At 36.0% G+C, this 17,426-nt stretch overlaps 1 protein-coding gene across 11 annotated transcripts in view; it reads left to right on the top strand.

The window, feature by feature from the left end:
* CNKSR2 (connector enhancer of kinase suppressor of Ras 2) overlaps positions 1 to 17,426 on the top strand; it is a 219,174-nt gene that overhangs the window by 133,420 nt on the left and 68,328 nt on the right. For 7 of the 11 annotated variants that reach the window (XR_005813856.1, XR_005813858.1, XR_005813851.1 and 4 more), the window contains 3 exons: positions 2,017 to 2,228; positions 5,541 to 5,630; positions 7,257 to 7,471. Coding sequence is in view for 5 of the 11 variants with exons in the window: in XM_040532065.1 (XP_040387999.1) it covers positions 2,017 to 2,228; positions 5,541 to 5,630; positions 7,257 to 7,471 (517 nt within the window). In the remaining 6 variants the exon portion in view is untranslated. The remainder of the gene's footprint in view (positions 1 to 2,016; positions 2,229 to 5,540; positions 5,631 to 7,256; positions 7,472 to 17,426) is intronic. The other 4 variants (XR_005813857.1, XR_005813854.1, XM_040532074.1 and 1 more) reach the window with 1 other exon arrangement.

Below are 17,426 nucleotides of genomic sequence, written 5' to 3'. Positions count from 1 at the left end.
CTACAAAAATACTTTTGTTATTTCAGATCTTCATTACACATTTTGACTACTTATTAATAATACGTCTTAACTCACAATGGTTAATGCAGTAGTTTGGAGCAATTCTGATTAAATATTATAATACATATTAATATAAGGTGCAATCATACAGAGAGAATATGTAGTTTTGAACTTTTTTTTGCCAGCTTAATCCTAATGGACTACGGTTCATTTCACAAACCTGTCACATACAGTACAGAGTTTCTGAATGATCTGTTTTGGCATTTCATCTGTTCTTTTGGTCCATGATTAACTGTATTTAAGCATGTCTTTATTTTGGGTATTATCAACTGTTCAATATCTGTTTTTCAGTTTGTTGTTGCTGTTCCAAGGGGGAATGAAAAAAAAAAAAAAAAGTCCACAAACCCTTCTCTTGTTTCTGGAATAGAGTAAAGGATTTGATACTTTGATGTAAGTTGTAAAGCCCTGAAGCCATGTTACACTGATAATACAGTATACAGATACTACACCCACAGACACTACAGCTGCCAGCATAACCACACAAAAATGGCATGAGAAAGTGGAACCTACCCTTTCTTTGTGCCAGTTACTGACAAGCACAGGTCGTAAATTAGTGCCTGGCCAAGTCTGTTGAGTGTCTTTGGGGGGAGAGAGCTAAATCCCGCACCTCCAGTGGACTGCAGTCAAGGTTATTTGCCTGGGGGCTCTGCACTTCCCTTAACACTGACAGTGAAGGTCACTCCAGGGCTATCTGTCTGTCCTCCTTGTCATGGAGATCTCTTTGTACCAGTCCATGAGTGGTGACAGGAGACGCTGCCCGTGGAGGTCATATGTATGCATCCTGCTTCTTCCTGATGGTACCTGCAGCATGGATTAACATCTGGCTGTTCTGCGTCAGTCTCCATCATTTTACCTGCTGGCATCCCTCAGCACCATCACCAGAGAGGTCTTCCCATGACAAGCTTACAGCCCTAGTGGGCCTGTGCCAGTCCCACTCCCTAACACAGCACCATCCCTACTCTGGGAAAGGCTAGCAGAGAACGTAGTGGCTGGTGGGGATTTCTGTTGCTCCGGTGTCACTGCCAAGCCAGGCTGGCCCTGTGTCATCCTCTGTGGCTGCCTGGATCCCAAGAAGGGTCTTTTCTATGTACTCATGCAGAGTCTCAGGGAGCCAAGGGAAATATGGGTCAGCATGGTGGTCAGCTTAGCACTCACACAGTGGTCCAGAGGGGCAGAAGCTCTCCAACAAGGCCATGAGGCCCCAGCTACTCTCTTAGCAGCCTCCCTTGCATTTCTCTTCTCAAAAGATATTGTCTGATTAGGCCTTTTGCAGCCGTTTTCGTCCCTACCAGCAGTTTGCAAGTGCAGCAGTGGGAAGGAAAAAGTGATCTGGTTGGCGAAGTGAGTGCCTTGCAATGCATTGCTATCCTCGTACAACAGCTCACGATAGGTTCCACACACCCTTTCTGGCACCACATGGACATACCTGTACAACTCTGAGGCCTCAGTGGGCTTGTGCTGGACTGTGTCAAATGTCTGTACATCATTGGTCCCTGACTATTTTTGTTTTGGGGTTAATTTGTTAGGAACCAGATTGAATTTGTCTGTGCTTATCATTTAACCATGTTTTAAAACTATCTGATGCAAAATGAAAACATGAAAGAGTAAGATCAACATTATTTCCTTGCCCTAAATCACAAAATGCTAGTAGCTTCTGAAAAAAATCAACATAGAAAGAGTAGCTGCAATTCACCTTTTATTTGAATGATTCTTTTCAAGAGAAACTGTTAAGATTCAGTTCCATTACAGTAATGGAAGCAAATAAGCAAAGATGTGTGAGATAACTAGCATATACATACATGTGCATATGCAATGTATGATCCTGATTTTGACGATATCTATTTGCAACTTATATGAAATCTTGACATATTCCCATTTTTTACTGAAATATTCACATTTTTAAAAGAAATCAAAGTCTTATCCCAATATATTATAAAACTTTCTTGTTTATTAAAGGGACGAAAAGGGAAATCTCCCATGTGATGATGTCGGCAGACATATAGTAGGCAAACCGGTTCATACAGGATCCGAATCTCCAAACTCATTCCTTGACCAGGAATATCGAAAGCGCTTTAATGTGGTTGAAGAAGATGCAGTTTTATATTGCTATGAGTACGACAAAGGAAGAACAAGTGGTCCTGGAAGGAGAGAGAGCACACCAACATATGGTATGGCGTTGATCTGATAACAATAATCACCATTTGTTTTAAGATTTCTTCATGCGTCTGCTTTTGTATTTAGGCGTGAAAATAATTTCAGTGGCTATTAAATTTGCTAAGAATTCTGTACATCTTCAGTTTAATCTCAACCAAAGAGCTTATTCAAACCTTTATTCTCCAGGTTATTTTCCCCTTGAATCTACTGGAACTCTTGTTTTACCTAGTAACTTATTTCAGCTTTGGACTAGGAAAATTGGTTTTCTGTTGCCAAATACAGAACTGTGCGATGGTAGAGTTGTTAGAATATAGAAGAAAATGAAGAGGAAATCTCATTTTTAGAAAAGTTATTTTCACTACCATGGTGTTAGCTCAGCACACAGTTGAATGTTCTTTCACCCCATTTGCTATGTTATTTCAATTATTAAACTGAGCATAAACTGCATGTTGGAGTTATTATAGTAATCCAGACATCCCTTTGAGTAGAAGACAGACTTAATTTATGAGGAAGCATATATTTGATACATCGTACAGTCAAGCTCCAAAATCGCTTGGGAACCTTGATACAAATTGAGCTTGAGCTGTGTAAATTATCCTCAGGACTTGGAGCAATATGCTTGCACAATCTTAAAGGATGTGGTTTCATAAAATGCACCTGTTCGACACTGCCATACAATTGTGCTGCAAAATCCTCAGTATCCTTTTGAGTTTGAAGTGTTTTCAGGTGTTTTCTAACCATGCCTATACTGTATGAAATAAATGTTAAATGTTCAAAGTTGATATATTAATTTTATTACTCCTGTATCTCAACTATTACACTTGGTGTATGTAGTCAGTTCCATTAACAGAGAGGTTATCTGTTCTAGATGTTAAATTTAGTACTAGTGGTCTAGAGGGAAGAAGAACACATTCTTTGTTCAAGGACTGCTGAATCTATTATTTTATTACAGGATAGCTTTTGTAGCCTTTTTCCCAATTAACTGAAAAGGTTAGAATACATAGATAAAAGACAGTGCTGAAAATCAGACATTATTTAACACGTTTATTATACAGCATTTCACTTTTGATCTCACTTCTTTTTTAATGATTTCACACCACAGAGTCCATTTTCACTTAAGTATATTTTCTAAAAATATTACCATTTCAACATTAAATCCTGAAGTTCCCCACATGGCATTTGTTAGCACAAGATTTGTGGCTAGACATGACCTTAGAATTTCACAGTCTGGAAAATGAAAAAAACACCATTCTGGCTTATGATGGCCCATTAAAGAAGGTCAAATGAAGTTCCAAGGCCTACAGAAATAATTGTTTTCAACATATACTTATTAATTATATGGCGGCATTAATTTTTTTTGTTTAATGCTTCTTAGCCCTCTTTCATGAGGGCCCTCCATGATTTCTTTTTTATGTATTTATTGGCTTTTTAACACTGTTAACCAATAGACTTCTTTCATATTCTTATGCGCTTTCAGCTGTTGTATAATTGTTTCTAGTTGGCCTCAGAAAGATTCAGTTCACATCCTAGTGAAATTTTCCTGAATGTAGTCATCAGGGAAAACAGATTTAGGGGGGGCAAGTGGAGATTACTAGTGGTAGCAGACAAATGAAACTCAGTTTTGAGGAAAGAAACAAATGTGGTCATTGCAGTTTTATTGCCAGATACAAAAATTATGCACTTTGAACACCTGGAGATATTATGGAAATTTTGTTATGGCTATAGCTTTTTGATAACAGTCACACTTTATGTGATTTTTTTTAACTTTTTGTATCTTTTCAATTTTGCAAGTGCTTTCCATAGGATACTGTGAATTCAGACTTACGTAGAAGATTGTATTTCTAGAAAAAGTGGCCATTAAGTTACTTCTTATCAAGGATACATGAGCCTAATATATCCACCCTCATGAAATGACTTCTTAATGATGTGCTTTAAATCTCACTCAGACTTAAAAATGTGCCCATAAATAATAAATGATAAAAAGTTAAACATATACATCCCAAGTAATTATGTATATGTGAACTGATCTTGTGGTCTCTACACATTTTTAAAGAAATTATTACAATACCTTAGCAACTGAATAAAAAACAATACAGCCTTTTACCATTATGCTGCATGCATGCTGTGTTTCCAATGGATGCCATACTTAAACAGATAGATTGACATGTCTAAATGTTTGTTTTCATTATAACCAATTGTCTTTTTCATTGTATCATGGGTTTAACATAAAAAATGCGGAATAAGAATGGTCACCTTTATGTAGTGGGGTTTCTACTAAATAACTAACAGGACTTATGATTTTCTTTTTTCTTTTTTTTTTTTTTGTTAAGCTCTGATACTTTTTGAGACAAAATATTTTTCCAACTTTTATTTTCTGCAACCAGTAGATTGATTTTAAAAAAGAGCAAAGGCTGGCCTTGTTTCAGAAAACATTTTGTTTTCAGTCTGCCAGATATTGTGCCGTACTCTATTTTTCTGTTTTAACATGCTGTTTAATTTGCTACAAACTACAGATCAGTTTAAGCAACCCCACTAAGTTGCATGGCACATTTTCACTGAATTTCTAACTGTATTTGTAGAATTCTTAAGCAGAAATTATGGTTCATAGCATTTTTAAAAATCAATTCTGCAGCTTCCAAATCAAAATGTAAAAGATACAGTAGTTTTCAGCTTTTCTGTTACTTGCTAACATCAAGTTACTAAGTGTTGTTGCTAACAACACTGATTTCAAATCAAAGTGAATTTTCCAACAGTAACGTACTTTGCTTTCTGTAGAGGAAATGCCATATTATAAAAACTATAGAAACTATAGAGGTTTTCTGTTTCCTTTCTTATTCAGTCACTAACAGACCTTTTAAACTTCCCAGCAAACGTGCTATTTGTGAAGATACTTTAGCGATGTGGACATATTTATTTTGCCAACAGTTCATTCCATATATGTATTAAAACAGTTCTCTATATGCGTGCGCCAGGGGCTTCTAGAATAATAAATAGATATTGTTCAGTGAAAACTAAACTAAGTAATTTCAGTGTGTTTCTCAGTCTCAAACATCAATTTGCTGATGATTTTGTAGGGCACTAGATTTCTTTTCTGAATTTAAAAAAATCAATTAAAAAATCCATGATGTACTTTCAGCTTCTTCTTCTTCTGCTGTTAAAGAAAACAGAACTCCTATCTCAGTCTCTTGTTCAGAGGCTATGCTAGATCCTCTTTCAAAAGCAGCATTGTAGAATAGCATCTTAACACAATTTCTTCTTTCTCTCAAAGAATGTTAGTTTAATACTGCATTATGGTGCATGATCTCAATTTTTTCCTCTGTTTCCAGGGAAACTAAGGCCTATTTCTATGCCAGTAGAATATAACTGGGTGGGGGATTATGAAGACCCCAATAAAATAAAAAGAGATAGTAGGAGAGGTAAGTGATCTGGACACACATCTTGTACAAGGCATTATGGGTTTTATCATGCTTTAAGACATGATAATATATAGTTCAAGCTCTCATTTTGCTGCTTGCTTAGATAATTGTTTAAGTGGACCTGTTTTAGGTTCTTCCATTATGTATGTTTATTTTTTCTCAGTGCCTCTATTAGGACTGAGGACTGCTCAACCAGGCAAAAGAAAGTCATGATTGCAAAATCATGCAGTTTGGCTTAACTTCATATTGGCATTTCACTGTTTCAGCTGTTCATTTTGAAATTGGCCTTATTTTTTTGTAATACCAGAGGACAAAAATTCATGGTTATTACTGTTATATATTGTTATGCTTAAATGGGAATTATATTAAACTTCTCTGTCTTCATGAGTTTTTTGTTGTTGGCAGTGATGCTTATTTTTGGATGAAAAACATTCTAGGGAAGTATGGTATTCACTTCAAAACCATAGAGGATAAGTTCTTCAAGCTCTGTTTTATGAGACTCAACTGTGCAATTTCACATACAAAATGATAACCTCTAAGCTAACCGTTATTTCTCGGGAGCAAGATGTTACAGTGATGGTAGATATTTCCATAAACACGTTAACACACAATTTCAGTAGGGATCAGAAAAGGAAAGTGTTAGGAATTAGTAGGAAAAGAATATGAGACATATTTCTTATTCTTGTGCTGCTGTGTAAGTTCTTGTACATGCTGGATATGTGTGCAGTTCTGGTCTCTCCATCTCTTAAGAAAACAAAACAAAACAACAGTAGAATTGAAGAAGGTTCAGGGAAGGACAACAAAAATGATCAGATGTATAGAGTGGCTTTCAAACAAGGTTAGGTTCAGTAGGCTGGACATCATCAGTTTAGGAAGAGTGTAGGAAGGATACAATAAGGGTTTATAAAATCTTGTATAGAATCAAGTAGATAGGTTTGTCACTGCTTTTTCTGAAATGACCTGAGAGGCATCAAAAGGTACCATCAGGTGCTGGTTAAAAAGAAGAAGAGCTGGCTCCTCATACAGTTTTGGTTCAAACTAAGGAACCTAGTGACAAGAGCCTGTGAATACTAAGTGTTTACATGAATACATGGGAAGATCAGACAAGTTCATGAAAGGCGTATCTGCTAAGGTTTCCTAAATTCATAAACATTGCTTCTGTCTGAGAAGATCCCTCAGCTAGAAGCTGATAGATGCTGGGAGAATATTCAGGGAACATATGGATGATTCAGTGAACAAGCTCAAGTTACGTGTAAATGTATGGCACTGTAGTCAAGTACATTCATTTAAAACCTTTTTTTAAAAAAAAAAAAAAAAAAAAGATTACAGAGATAATAATGTGTGCCACTGTTTATTTTTGAAAACTTCAAGACATTTATTCTTTATCTTTTCCTTTCATTGTCAAAGAAACCAGAAACCTGTAAGAATCATGAATTTTCCTTACAAAAAGATTCATCATTTTCTTCTTATATACAGACCAAAGAAGCAAATAGATTTTGTTAATGAAGTGGTCTTGAAGACTTAAAATTGACAGTAGATCTTAGCAAGAGTATTATATGTTTTGTAAGGGGGATTATGGTACATAAAAATTTACAGTAATGTTTTGCATTACTTTTCTTTCAACAGAAAATTCATTGCTTCGCTATATGAGCAATGAGAAAATAGGCCAAGAAGACTACATGTTTCAAAGGAATAGCAAAAAGGATACTGGGAAAAAATCGAAAAAGAAGGGAGACAAGGGTAATAGTCCAAGTCATTACTCATTGTTGCCTAGTTTACAAATGGACTCATTGAGACAAGACGTCATGGGCACACCTGGACCAGAGACCACTTTGTACCACGTGAGTAAAAATAGCATTAACAGAAGTTGTTGCTCAATGTTTGTGATGAGAGACTGTCTTATTTTTATAGTTGTGTTGAAGCCTTTTTTGGATTGCTGCTCTTGCACTGATTTTTGTTCTTCTGAAAAAAAAACTATATCCCAATGAAATATTTTAAAATACTTTAAGTTGCTGTTACAAATGTAGGATGGAGAGCTATAACTATGTTTTATCTTCTGTAAGTAGAAGATGTTGTGTTTGAAATGGAGTGTGGTATCTCTGTGTTGACTGATTTACTGCTGATGGAAAGGGAAGAAGCAGCAGTCTGACTGGCTGGAAAGCTTCTTTGCAGCATCTATATCACTGCAATATGCAAAGTTGCATTAGATAACCCCTTTGCTACAGGTATTCAAAAGGCAGGAAGACTTGTGAGAGGTCTTTGTTTTTCCTTTGAAGGAAGAGACTCTCTAACACGTGTAATTGCTCTTAACATATAGATCTTAATAACTCAGATTTGAAGGAAGAGATTCTCCTGACTATGATGTGCAAGGAAAATACCAGTAACTTGCTAGTTTTTGAATGTGTTGAGAAAATGGGGATTAAAGGTCACAACATATTTTAGATATGATATTGTGTTCATCCCATAACAGAATTTATGTTTTCAGATCTCAATAAAAGTTGTCATTGTAGAGTAATACATGCATTGTAGTTGTACACCAAAACAATAAAAATAACCAGAGTTACCTTCATTCTCTCTTCAAAGAGAATGTTATTTAGATTGCCAGTGTCTAAGGGAGGCAGTAGTTGGGCTTGTCAGGGACTTTGCTGTGAAAAACTGGCAGGTGTAGCTTCACTCTGAACCTGTAAGAGACGGGTAACTTTTCTCTTAGAAGCGATATAAAACTGCTAGAGATTATTACATTATAGTTGGTATAGGTTAGTTGAAAGTAATAGAGCTTTTTTATTCCTTTAGACCATTTCAATGGTTGGTCCACTGGCTTCTAAAACTCCTTTTTGCACTACAGTGGATAAGTAAGTCTGATAAATTTCAGAGATGCCATTTAGTATTAAAAGTAGGTGCTTGTGGTGTACTTCAATTAGATCAGATTCCCAGATGCCAGAATGCTATTGGCTTTCTTTTTTATTTATTGTTATTTACGGTGATAAGCATTTTTTCTCATATTATTATTTTCAATAGCTTTACACTCTTTTTGTAAGTTCGAAATCTGGTAGTGGGGAGATGTCTATTTGCAAACGCAAACTGATATATAGTCGCCTAATACATGAGGCAAAGTAGTTTGCAAGTGTCACAAAACTGCCATCCTTGCAATGCCTGCTGTCCTTTCTATAAGGAATCTAATCTAATCAGTCCAAGAGATCTTGAAATCAAATATTTACAGAGGAAAATAGAAAAGTTATTTGTGTAGCAGAGTTCTTCCACTCTGTAAAGAAGTGTGGTAAATTCACAATACTTTTCACTTTTTGAGAGAATACTCTCCTCCAACAGCATTTATTTGTTAGTACGTGTTAAATTTCTCACACTGCAATGGGAGAAAACTTTTTTAAGGTGTCATCTTTTTTTTTTCCTTGCTCACCTCTATTACCTCAGTTTCCATATTCTGTATAAATAAATGATATACAAATGAACTGTAAAATTCTTCAAAATTCTTGTGTGAAATTTACTTAAGAGTAGCAAACTTAGAATTAAGAACCGATATTTTTCATGTAGGTTGGATACCCATCTGCAAAATACACCTTAAATGTTAACCCCACAAGTTCCACCACCATCTGATAATAATTATTGTGTTCTGTTGCAATTAATGGATGGCTCTATGATGCCATTAAATCTTTAGTATCATTTTGCAATTTTAATGGGAGTTTATCTACTTGTAAAAATAAATAAAGGCTGTTTATTCTTCAGAATGCAAATTGGTATTGATCTGCTAATTGGGTTTGAAGTGAAATGTGTAAAGTAAACAGGAAGAGGAAGCTTGGGCCATTGATTTGTCCTCAAGAGAAATGGGAAGGAGCCCTTCACAAAGCATTCACAACCCTATAATGTCCTATCACTGGAAGCCAGCCGGCTGCCACCATGCAGTGCAATATGGTTACATTTTATGGTGGTGGCACCCAAGCGTACTGCAATGAGAAACCCTAATCTAGTTTGCAGAAGGGACTGCATGTCTTTGCCACAAAGCAGAGCCTATTTACACTCTGGTCTGAAATAAGCAAACATAGAAGGGATTGCTGAATATACTGTAAAAGCATAGAGCATAATAATTTGCTTTTCAGAATTTCTGTTACTAATGATAAAGAAAAGAATAGGAGATAAATACAGAGAGAACTAATAATTGCTGCAGATGATTTGAGAAACAAGACTATATAAGGAGTCCACACCTGCAAACGGGTTTTGTAATAAATTGTGCCGATTTTTTTTTTTTTAAACTTTAAATACACAGTTCAATGAGCAGATAAGGAACGAAGTAATACAGATAAAACCCAAGGAGCTCATGTCTGACTGTAGTATAATTTTATGAAATTATAGACAACAAATAGGAGGAGGGAAATATATTTAATGTTTAAATTTAAAATAGTATCTTGGAGATTGCTAAACATTGTCCTATTAGAACATTTTGGTTTTATTTTTAACATCAACTACCTAGTTTTCACAAAAATTTTGACTACCTGGAAATGGGAGCTTCTGAATGAACATGAGTTCAGTGCAAGAGGAATGGTGGTAACTCCAAAAACTGCATTAATAGTAGTGAAAGAGTTGCTGTAGATGAACTTGAACCTATCTCCTTGGCAGTGCCTAAGTCATTAGTATTAGGTCCAACTACTAGAGAATACTTTACCATGCATATTAAGTGACTACAATCCCTGGTGTCTCTTTATGTTACAAGTTTTCACCTGTTAGTCTGTGTTTACCTGGCTTTTATGTCCAATCTTAGATATAGCTGTGCCTTTGTCCTCTACGTTTACGGGTCTTTTGTTACCAAATTTTATCTCCCAGTGTAGAAACTGACAAGTTATAATCAAATCACTTTGTAGCCTTCTTTTGCTTAAAAGAAATAGAATATCCATCCTGGATTTGTTATCAGAGCGTTTTCACATCCTTTCATTATTCTCATAATTCTTTCAACTCCTCATTTTTCATCCCAATGTATCCTAAGTATCTTAAATGTCCTTCCTAAAGTTTGTATGCCAGAACAGGACATAAAATTCCAGGAGCGAACCAGATAGAAAGATAATGTGTCCTTCCTATTCCCACTCACTGCCTCTCTTTTTAAAAATTTAAAGGATCATTTACCCATTTTAACCATAGACTTGGAATAGGAGCATGTTTATTACCTGGTTTTATTTTCTACTATTATATCACTTTTCCAAATCACTGATTTGCAAGATTGGTATTCCCAATCCAGTTATTTAAGTCTTGCATTCTTTGTTCTTGTATGCTTGGTATGTTGAAACATAGAACTTCTTGGGTGCCCTTGCTGAATAATCTGTGATTCTGAAGCAGCCCCAAGCATGAAATACCAGAGAGTAAGGGCTGTGGGTCCCCAGGTGTGTCCCTGTGATTCCCCAGTATGTAGCATGGAGTACTGAAGCTATAGCAGTCTGGGGTCTGCTGTGGAATGGAGCTTCTGAAACCTTTGATTGGAAATGATGGAAATTCTGTGTGAAATTAAACACATACACACACTTCGGTGTTTTTTTCTTTATTTTCTTTTCTCTTTCTCTTTCTTTTTCTGAATTCCCTGGAACAGAAACCATGCAGCTCACTCAGCATTCAGATCTCATCCATGTCTTTCACCAGTCTTCAGTTGTGTGTTACCTTTATTCAATAATCACTTCATTCTTCTTGAGTCTCTTAATAATAGATGTTAAATAATTTTGATTATTCAGTTAATCATGAATTCCTATTTACAATTCCAGATCTCCTTCCTTTTGAGTTTTGTAGCCATTTACATGTGCAGGCTGATTACCTTTTTAGCTGTGTCAGTTTTCTGCAGAAAAGCAGCTTTTACAGTTACGCTGACTTCAACTCCTTGCTTCTACTGCTTTTATAAATGGCTCTGAAAAGAAAAATCTTTGATCAAAAAACTACCCTGGTGAATTAAATTACCACAACAGAAGTGGTATGTTTTTTGTCTTACAAACAAAGTGAAGGGCGTTAAAATTTTTTTTGCCATGGTAATTTAGAAGTGCGTGGTTGTTGTTTATTTGCTGAAAGTTGTCATCTGAAAGATGCCAGCTGATTCAAAGTGTGTTTGTTATATTCTGAAGTGATCACAAGAATACGGTAGCCCAGCATTTTCTTGAATGTCAGTATACTAAATTTGCATAAAATTACTAGTTTTAGGAATTTTGTTTATGTCATTGACCTGCATTGACAATCAAAAACTCTGGTCAAGGGAGCATTTCAGTTATGGCCTTGAAAAGTGAACTGCATCTAGCTATGTCCACTGAATATAACTGATATAAACAGTATAAAAGCAAAATAAAAACTATATTGTATTCTCGTGCCTACTTACAGTATTTTTAATCCTCGTTTACAAAATCTCTTCACCACTTTGCTTTGTTTTGTTCTCCATTCCAGAAAACACTTCCAGCATACATTGATATCTTGCCAAGTTGTTGTTTTTGCATTATATTTTTCCTCCTCAGTACTGCTGAAGAACTACCAACACAGAGAGTTAATGTTTTTTATTAAGCCAAGGCAAACTGTTTGAGCTGCTGCTAATCTAGTGTGCAAGCAGGTGTTCAAAGTGATCTATTGTTGTAGATACAAAATGGTGCAGTTAAAATTGTCTTGGACCTTTGGGGCACAAGAGATGAAAGCTCTGACACATGATTATAGTTTTTTAAGTTCATTATATTATTCTGTATAGGAATTTCCTTAGTGCATTGTGCTTTGGTTTTGTTACAGAAAAATAATATAGTTATTTAGGAGGGAGATTGTGTCATGAGTCAGAAGAAGTTCTGCATCAAGTTAATAATAATAAGCTCCTTTCTAGATTCATAAACCTTTCTGTTAATCTAGAAACAACACTGCTATGGGAAGAGCAGGTTGCAGCCTATAGCAGGGGGTTATACAAGAAAAAGCAACCTTGCTTACAAACTTTTTCCCAACCTACACCATATTATTGCCCTTCTCCCCTGACCCTTCCTGCCTGCTCACTTCTTTGTATGTATTAAACAATACCTGATGACTTACTTGTCACAGGAAAAGTAAACCAAAAGGGGTTTTAAGCTTCTCATTTTGCAGATAACCAGATAAAAATTGTTTAACCCAGGAACTACAGTAATTTTCGTGGTCATTTTAATTGTATGTGAAAACAGTTAGTTTAGTAGCAAGATGTACAATTTAAAGATCACACATCTGGAACCAGGTGGTTCAGGAACAGGTGCAGGAAAGAAATTAAGGATTTGTTTGAGAGGAATTTTGCTGAAGATACTTTTCAGAATCATGTACATATGTATACATGCATTATCTTTTTCAGAAATCTATTTCAGTTTTAAATGAAGAATAAAATGAAAGTAATCAGTGTTTGTTTTTTTTTTTTTCCTGCAAATTCAGTTAAATTTATACATATTCACCAAACTTACTTTTCTCCTCTTTAGGAATATACAATTATCCACATGGTTGGAGTGCAGCTCAGTGGCTCTTACCTCATTTACATCATTTCAGTACTTGCTGGAATAAGCACCTACAGAGATCCAAGCACTCTCTTTTCTACTTTGCCAGTGAGGACACTGAGGCAATGCATGTAAGGGATTTAGCCAGGGTCATAATTTCAGGCTCTTTTTCTCATGAGGTTGCTGTAACAGTTCAGCCCGGTGGGTATGCTCAGTAGAGTTCGTGGGTCAACATCTGTCTGAACCCACAGAGTTCAATTGGTTGCAACAGTGATCTTGTTGAACCTACTGTAAGTGAAGAACATTTGTTTATGAGCCTGTTGTAAAGATCAGTTTTTAGATGATAATAAATTGGAAAGGAGACAGCAACTTTTAAGAAAAATAACATCTTTTCTACTTAAAGGATGCATATTTCCAGGTATTTTAGTTTCCCGCCCACCCCTCCAGAGAAAAATGTTTTTAAAAGTTCAATTCAAAATGTATGTATTTGGATGTTCTCAATACAGAGAACAATTTACCTAAAGTTCCTAATTTTGGAGACTTTAAAAGCTATCTCTTCCTAAGTGGTTGATTTTCTCTTAATCTTCCTACTCCTCCCTGCAGAAAGCAAAATGAGAAGGTACTTGAACATGAAGTACCTCTGTTTCTTTTAATAAAAAGTGTTCAATCCAATAGGCATGTATTTATGAAACCTTTTAATTGTAGTATACAGTAGCTAGCACTTAAGAGACTGCAGAACATGCGTGCATGAGTTCCCTAATAAAATTTTGCACAAGCTGCCCATCAATTTATTGCAGAAGACTTCTGAATAGAAATGGCATCTAATAAGCACTGTATAACAGAAGGAGGTTTACAATAAATAAATAGAATCACAAAACAGAAAAACTAGCAGTTAATTATAATTGTATGCATGACAGTATTTAAAGAATTTCTGTCTGATGACTTTTTGTTATGGATATTTGTAATTAAACAAAAATAAGTTTACAGAGGAAAAAAATTGAAAATGCAATTGCACAGATTTTAAGTAGGTGTCAGAAATCTATAGTGTCTTTGTACCACTACAACAGATGGGGTTGGTACATTTTCTCCTTCACAGCGTTTGAAGTCCGACTATGGTTGTGTTTAAAAATGAAGGCTCCCTCTTCCTTTTTATTCTCCATTTTCACAAAGGTGTATAGTTTGACTAGCAATTACTATAGAATAAAAGTCTAGGAGTTGCTATCCAAGTCCAGTTTAAATTAAGTGCATAGTGAAAAAATATTTTCCATACGTGTTTCCAGGAATTTTCTTAGCATTCAAATGATCATCACTTCTCCAAGGTCTTTCATCCTCATTTAAATACTTATATTAAAACAATTCTGAAAGTTGCATAATTTGACTCTGGTCAAAATTAAACACTGGGATATCCCTCTCCGAAGGTGACTGGAGTATTTACTACATTTGCATCTTCTTCTGTAGGTAATGCTCGTCATATTTCACCTTATTTTTTGCAGTCTTATGAGGACGTACAAGAGCATTTTGGCCTGTCCTACAACTTCAAGTCTTTGTTCATTTTCTCATCAATGAACATGGAACCAGGAAATAAAGCCATGCCAATGTCTAGATCCGTATATGTGGAAGTGGAAAGAGCTTATCATTCTGCAGTAAAAATAGAGCTGAGTAAGCATATGCAGTTATAGAATAATCTGATTTGGAGTTCTTTTAAAAGTCTCCAAGGCTATTCAGAGGCAAAGGTGCTTATAAAATGCTTCATGTAGTACAATGCAGGGAAGAATACCCAATTTTGCTGTGGCATCGTGAGCACCTAGCTTGTATCCATTTCTCATGTCATCTTCCTCTAGTATAAATCAGCTGTAGAAGGCCTTCTGCTCTGAGAGGCAACTGGAAAGAACAGCAATTAAGTATCATTAAGGGGATAATGAGTAAGACAAACAGAATGGCAAGTTCTTATCTAGTGTCTTCATGAATGTGAAGCATTGTCATGTGTCAAAGCCACAAATGTCCTATTAGCTGTAGGCAGATATGAATGCCTAGGCACATGTTCAGTTTCTTTCAGTTGAAGACTCATGGTTTTGTGCATCTGATTCAGACAAAAGAGCAGAATTTGTCATGTTCTCAAGCTAGAACAGTGGTTCCAGCCTTTGGCTAGCTTCTGCACTCCTAAAAGAAAGTATTTAAATGTCACTGTATGTCTTCCTTTTTTTTAATGCAGCACTTTATAACTTCCTTTGTGTTTATTACATTAAATACTGTGGCCAACAGGCCTAGAGCAATGATCACTCCTTTGTCCTTGACACTGATGAGACCATACATCCACTATTGTGTTCAATTTGGGGCACCTCACTACATGAAGGACATTGAGTTGCTTGAGCGTGACCAGAGAAGAGCAACGAAGCTGGTGAAGGGACTAGAAAACATGTCTTACGTGGAGTGGCTAGGGGAACTCGGGATGTTTTGTCTGGAGAAAAAGGGGCTGAGGGGAGACCTTATTGCTCTCTACAACTGCCTGAAAGGAGGTTCCAGTAAGGAGGGTATCAGTCTCTTTTCTTATGTGATGAGTGATAAGACACGATTTAATGGTCTCAAGTTGTGCCAGGGGAGGTTTAGATTAGATATCAGGAAGAATTTCTTCATGGAGAGGGTGGTCAAGCATTTGAACATGCTACCCAGAGAAGTGGTGGAGTCCCTAGCCCTGGAAGTACGTAAGAGACCTGTGGATGTGACACTAAAGGACATGGTTTGGTGATGGGACACACTAGGTCAGACCGATGGTTGGACTTTGTGATCTTGAAGGTCTTTTCCAAACAAAATGATTCTATGATTCAGAAAAGTAGTAATTATGTCATTGCAACTAATTCAGGAACTTCATCTAGACCATGAGCGAACTGTGTGGCATATAAAACAAACGAAAATGGTGAAACAGTTAAGCAATAAGAAAAATATGCCTTACTGCATAAGGCAGTTGAGACAGTTGCAAGTGATTGGGCTAGCCATAAGACTGTTTCACTAAAAGGTAAATCTAGGTATTCCAGCTGGTTTGGTAAAAATCCTAAATAAATCTTCTTTTATATTTCTGAGGCAAAAGGTAAGAGAGAGAAACAGCATATAAATTCTTTGCTAATAGAAGATGGCGTATTATTTTTAGACTAGCATGATCAACATAGAGGAATAGAGGAACCTCCTGGGTTTAGTCCTCTACTGTTGCAGTTAATCACCTTCATTTAATCCTATTCAGAAATTTATAAAACTCCATATTCAAATAGGGCATGAATTGCTGATGATAGGATAAGTAAAAGGTGGTAAACTATGTGAATGATTGTCTGGTTGTCTTAATTCCAAGAAGAAATGTTGGGCAAAGGAAAGGAAAGAGAACAAAATTACAATTAGTCTGCCAGCAGGAGAAAGTCATCACTCCTAGTGACTTTGCCACAGAAAAAAAACACGTGTCTCAGAAAGCACTATAAAGTGCATTAGGATAGCAGGATAATTCAGGCTGGGAGGGACTTCAGGAGGTCTCTACTCCAGTCTTCATTTTAAAGCAGGGTCAGCTCTGAGGTCAGACCAGGCTGTTCAAAGCTTTGCCCAGTCAGGTCTTGAAAACTTCTAAAGATGGAGTTTGCTTATGGCCAACCCGTTCCACTGTTCGGCTATCCTCATGGCCAAAATAGTTGAAGGTGAGTGATAATACAGAGATTTCAGCAATGACTGAAAGAATAGTAACTTGTCCAGATTTAAGGCATAGTTTCTGTTGTAATATCACTATTAAACTAAAATTATCTTGTGAAAGTGTCTCAATAATCTCACATTTGTTCTGCCAGTTCTAGATTCTCACTCCTTTGAACTCAAGATTTAAGAAAGTAGAAGTGCAAGTACAGCTTCTATACTGACTTCTGTTTAAGCATTTTGTTTGTCAAATAGTAATATTTTGTATTCTCAGGAAGGAGTGCTAAATTATTTTAATTATATGGAATAATACCTGTATTCTTCCCAAGGAATATTATCCTTGTCACAGATGAGAGAATATTTTCAGATCTATATATTTTTTCTCTTTGAAAGAATTAGTCAATACCATGAGTTTTCTCTTCTTGGGGAACTGATTGCTGAAATGAAATTTGAAGGTGTTGGATATGGGAGATTTTATATCAATTTTCATATACCCCGTAATTTTTATTAAAATTCAGAATTGCTATTGCAGCAAAGCAAAACACAGTAGAGATTGGTTTATAGGTCATCATGAAGCACAATTGAACTCCTCTGTGGAAAAAAAAAAAATTCTGTTATCTTTTTTTACATCTAAGCATGAGGGAAAAAAATGGCCTGTTATAATTCCTTTCTA

The sequence above is a fragment of the Cygnus olor genome, chromosome 1 (genome assembly GCF_009769625.2).
Source record: "Cygnus olor isolate bCygOlo1 chromosome 1, bCygOlo1.pri.v2, whole genome shotgun sequence".
Lineage (NCBI taxonomy): Eukaryota > Metazoa > Chordata > Aves > Anseriformes > Anatidae > Cygnus > Cygnus olor.
The sequence above is the reverse complement of the archived record's forward strand: the minus strand, read 5'-3'. Positions and strand labels throughout refer to the sequence as shown.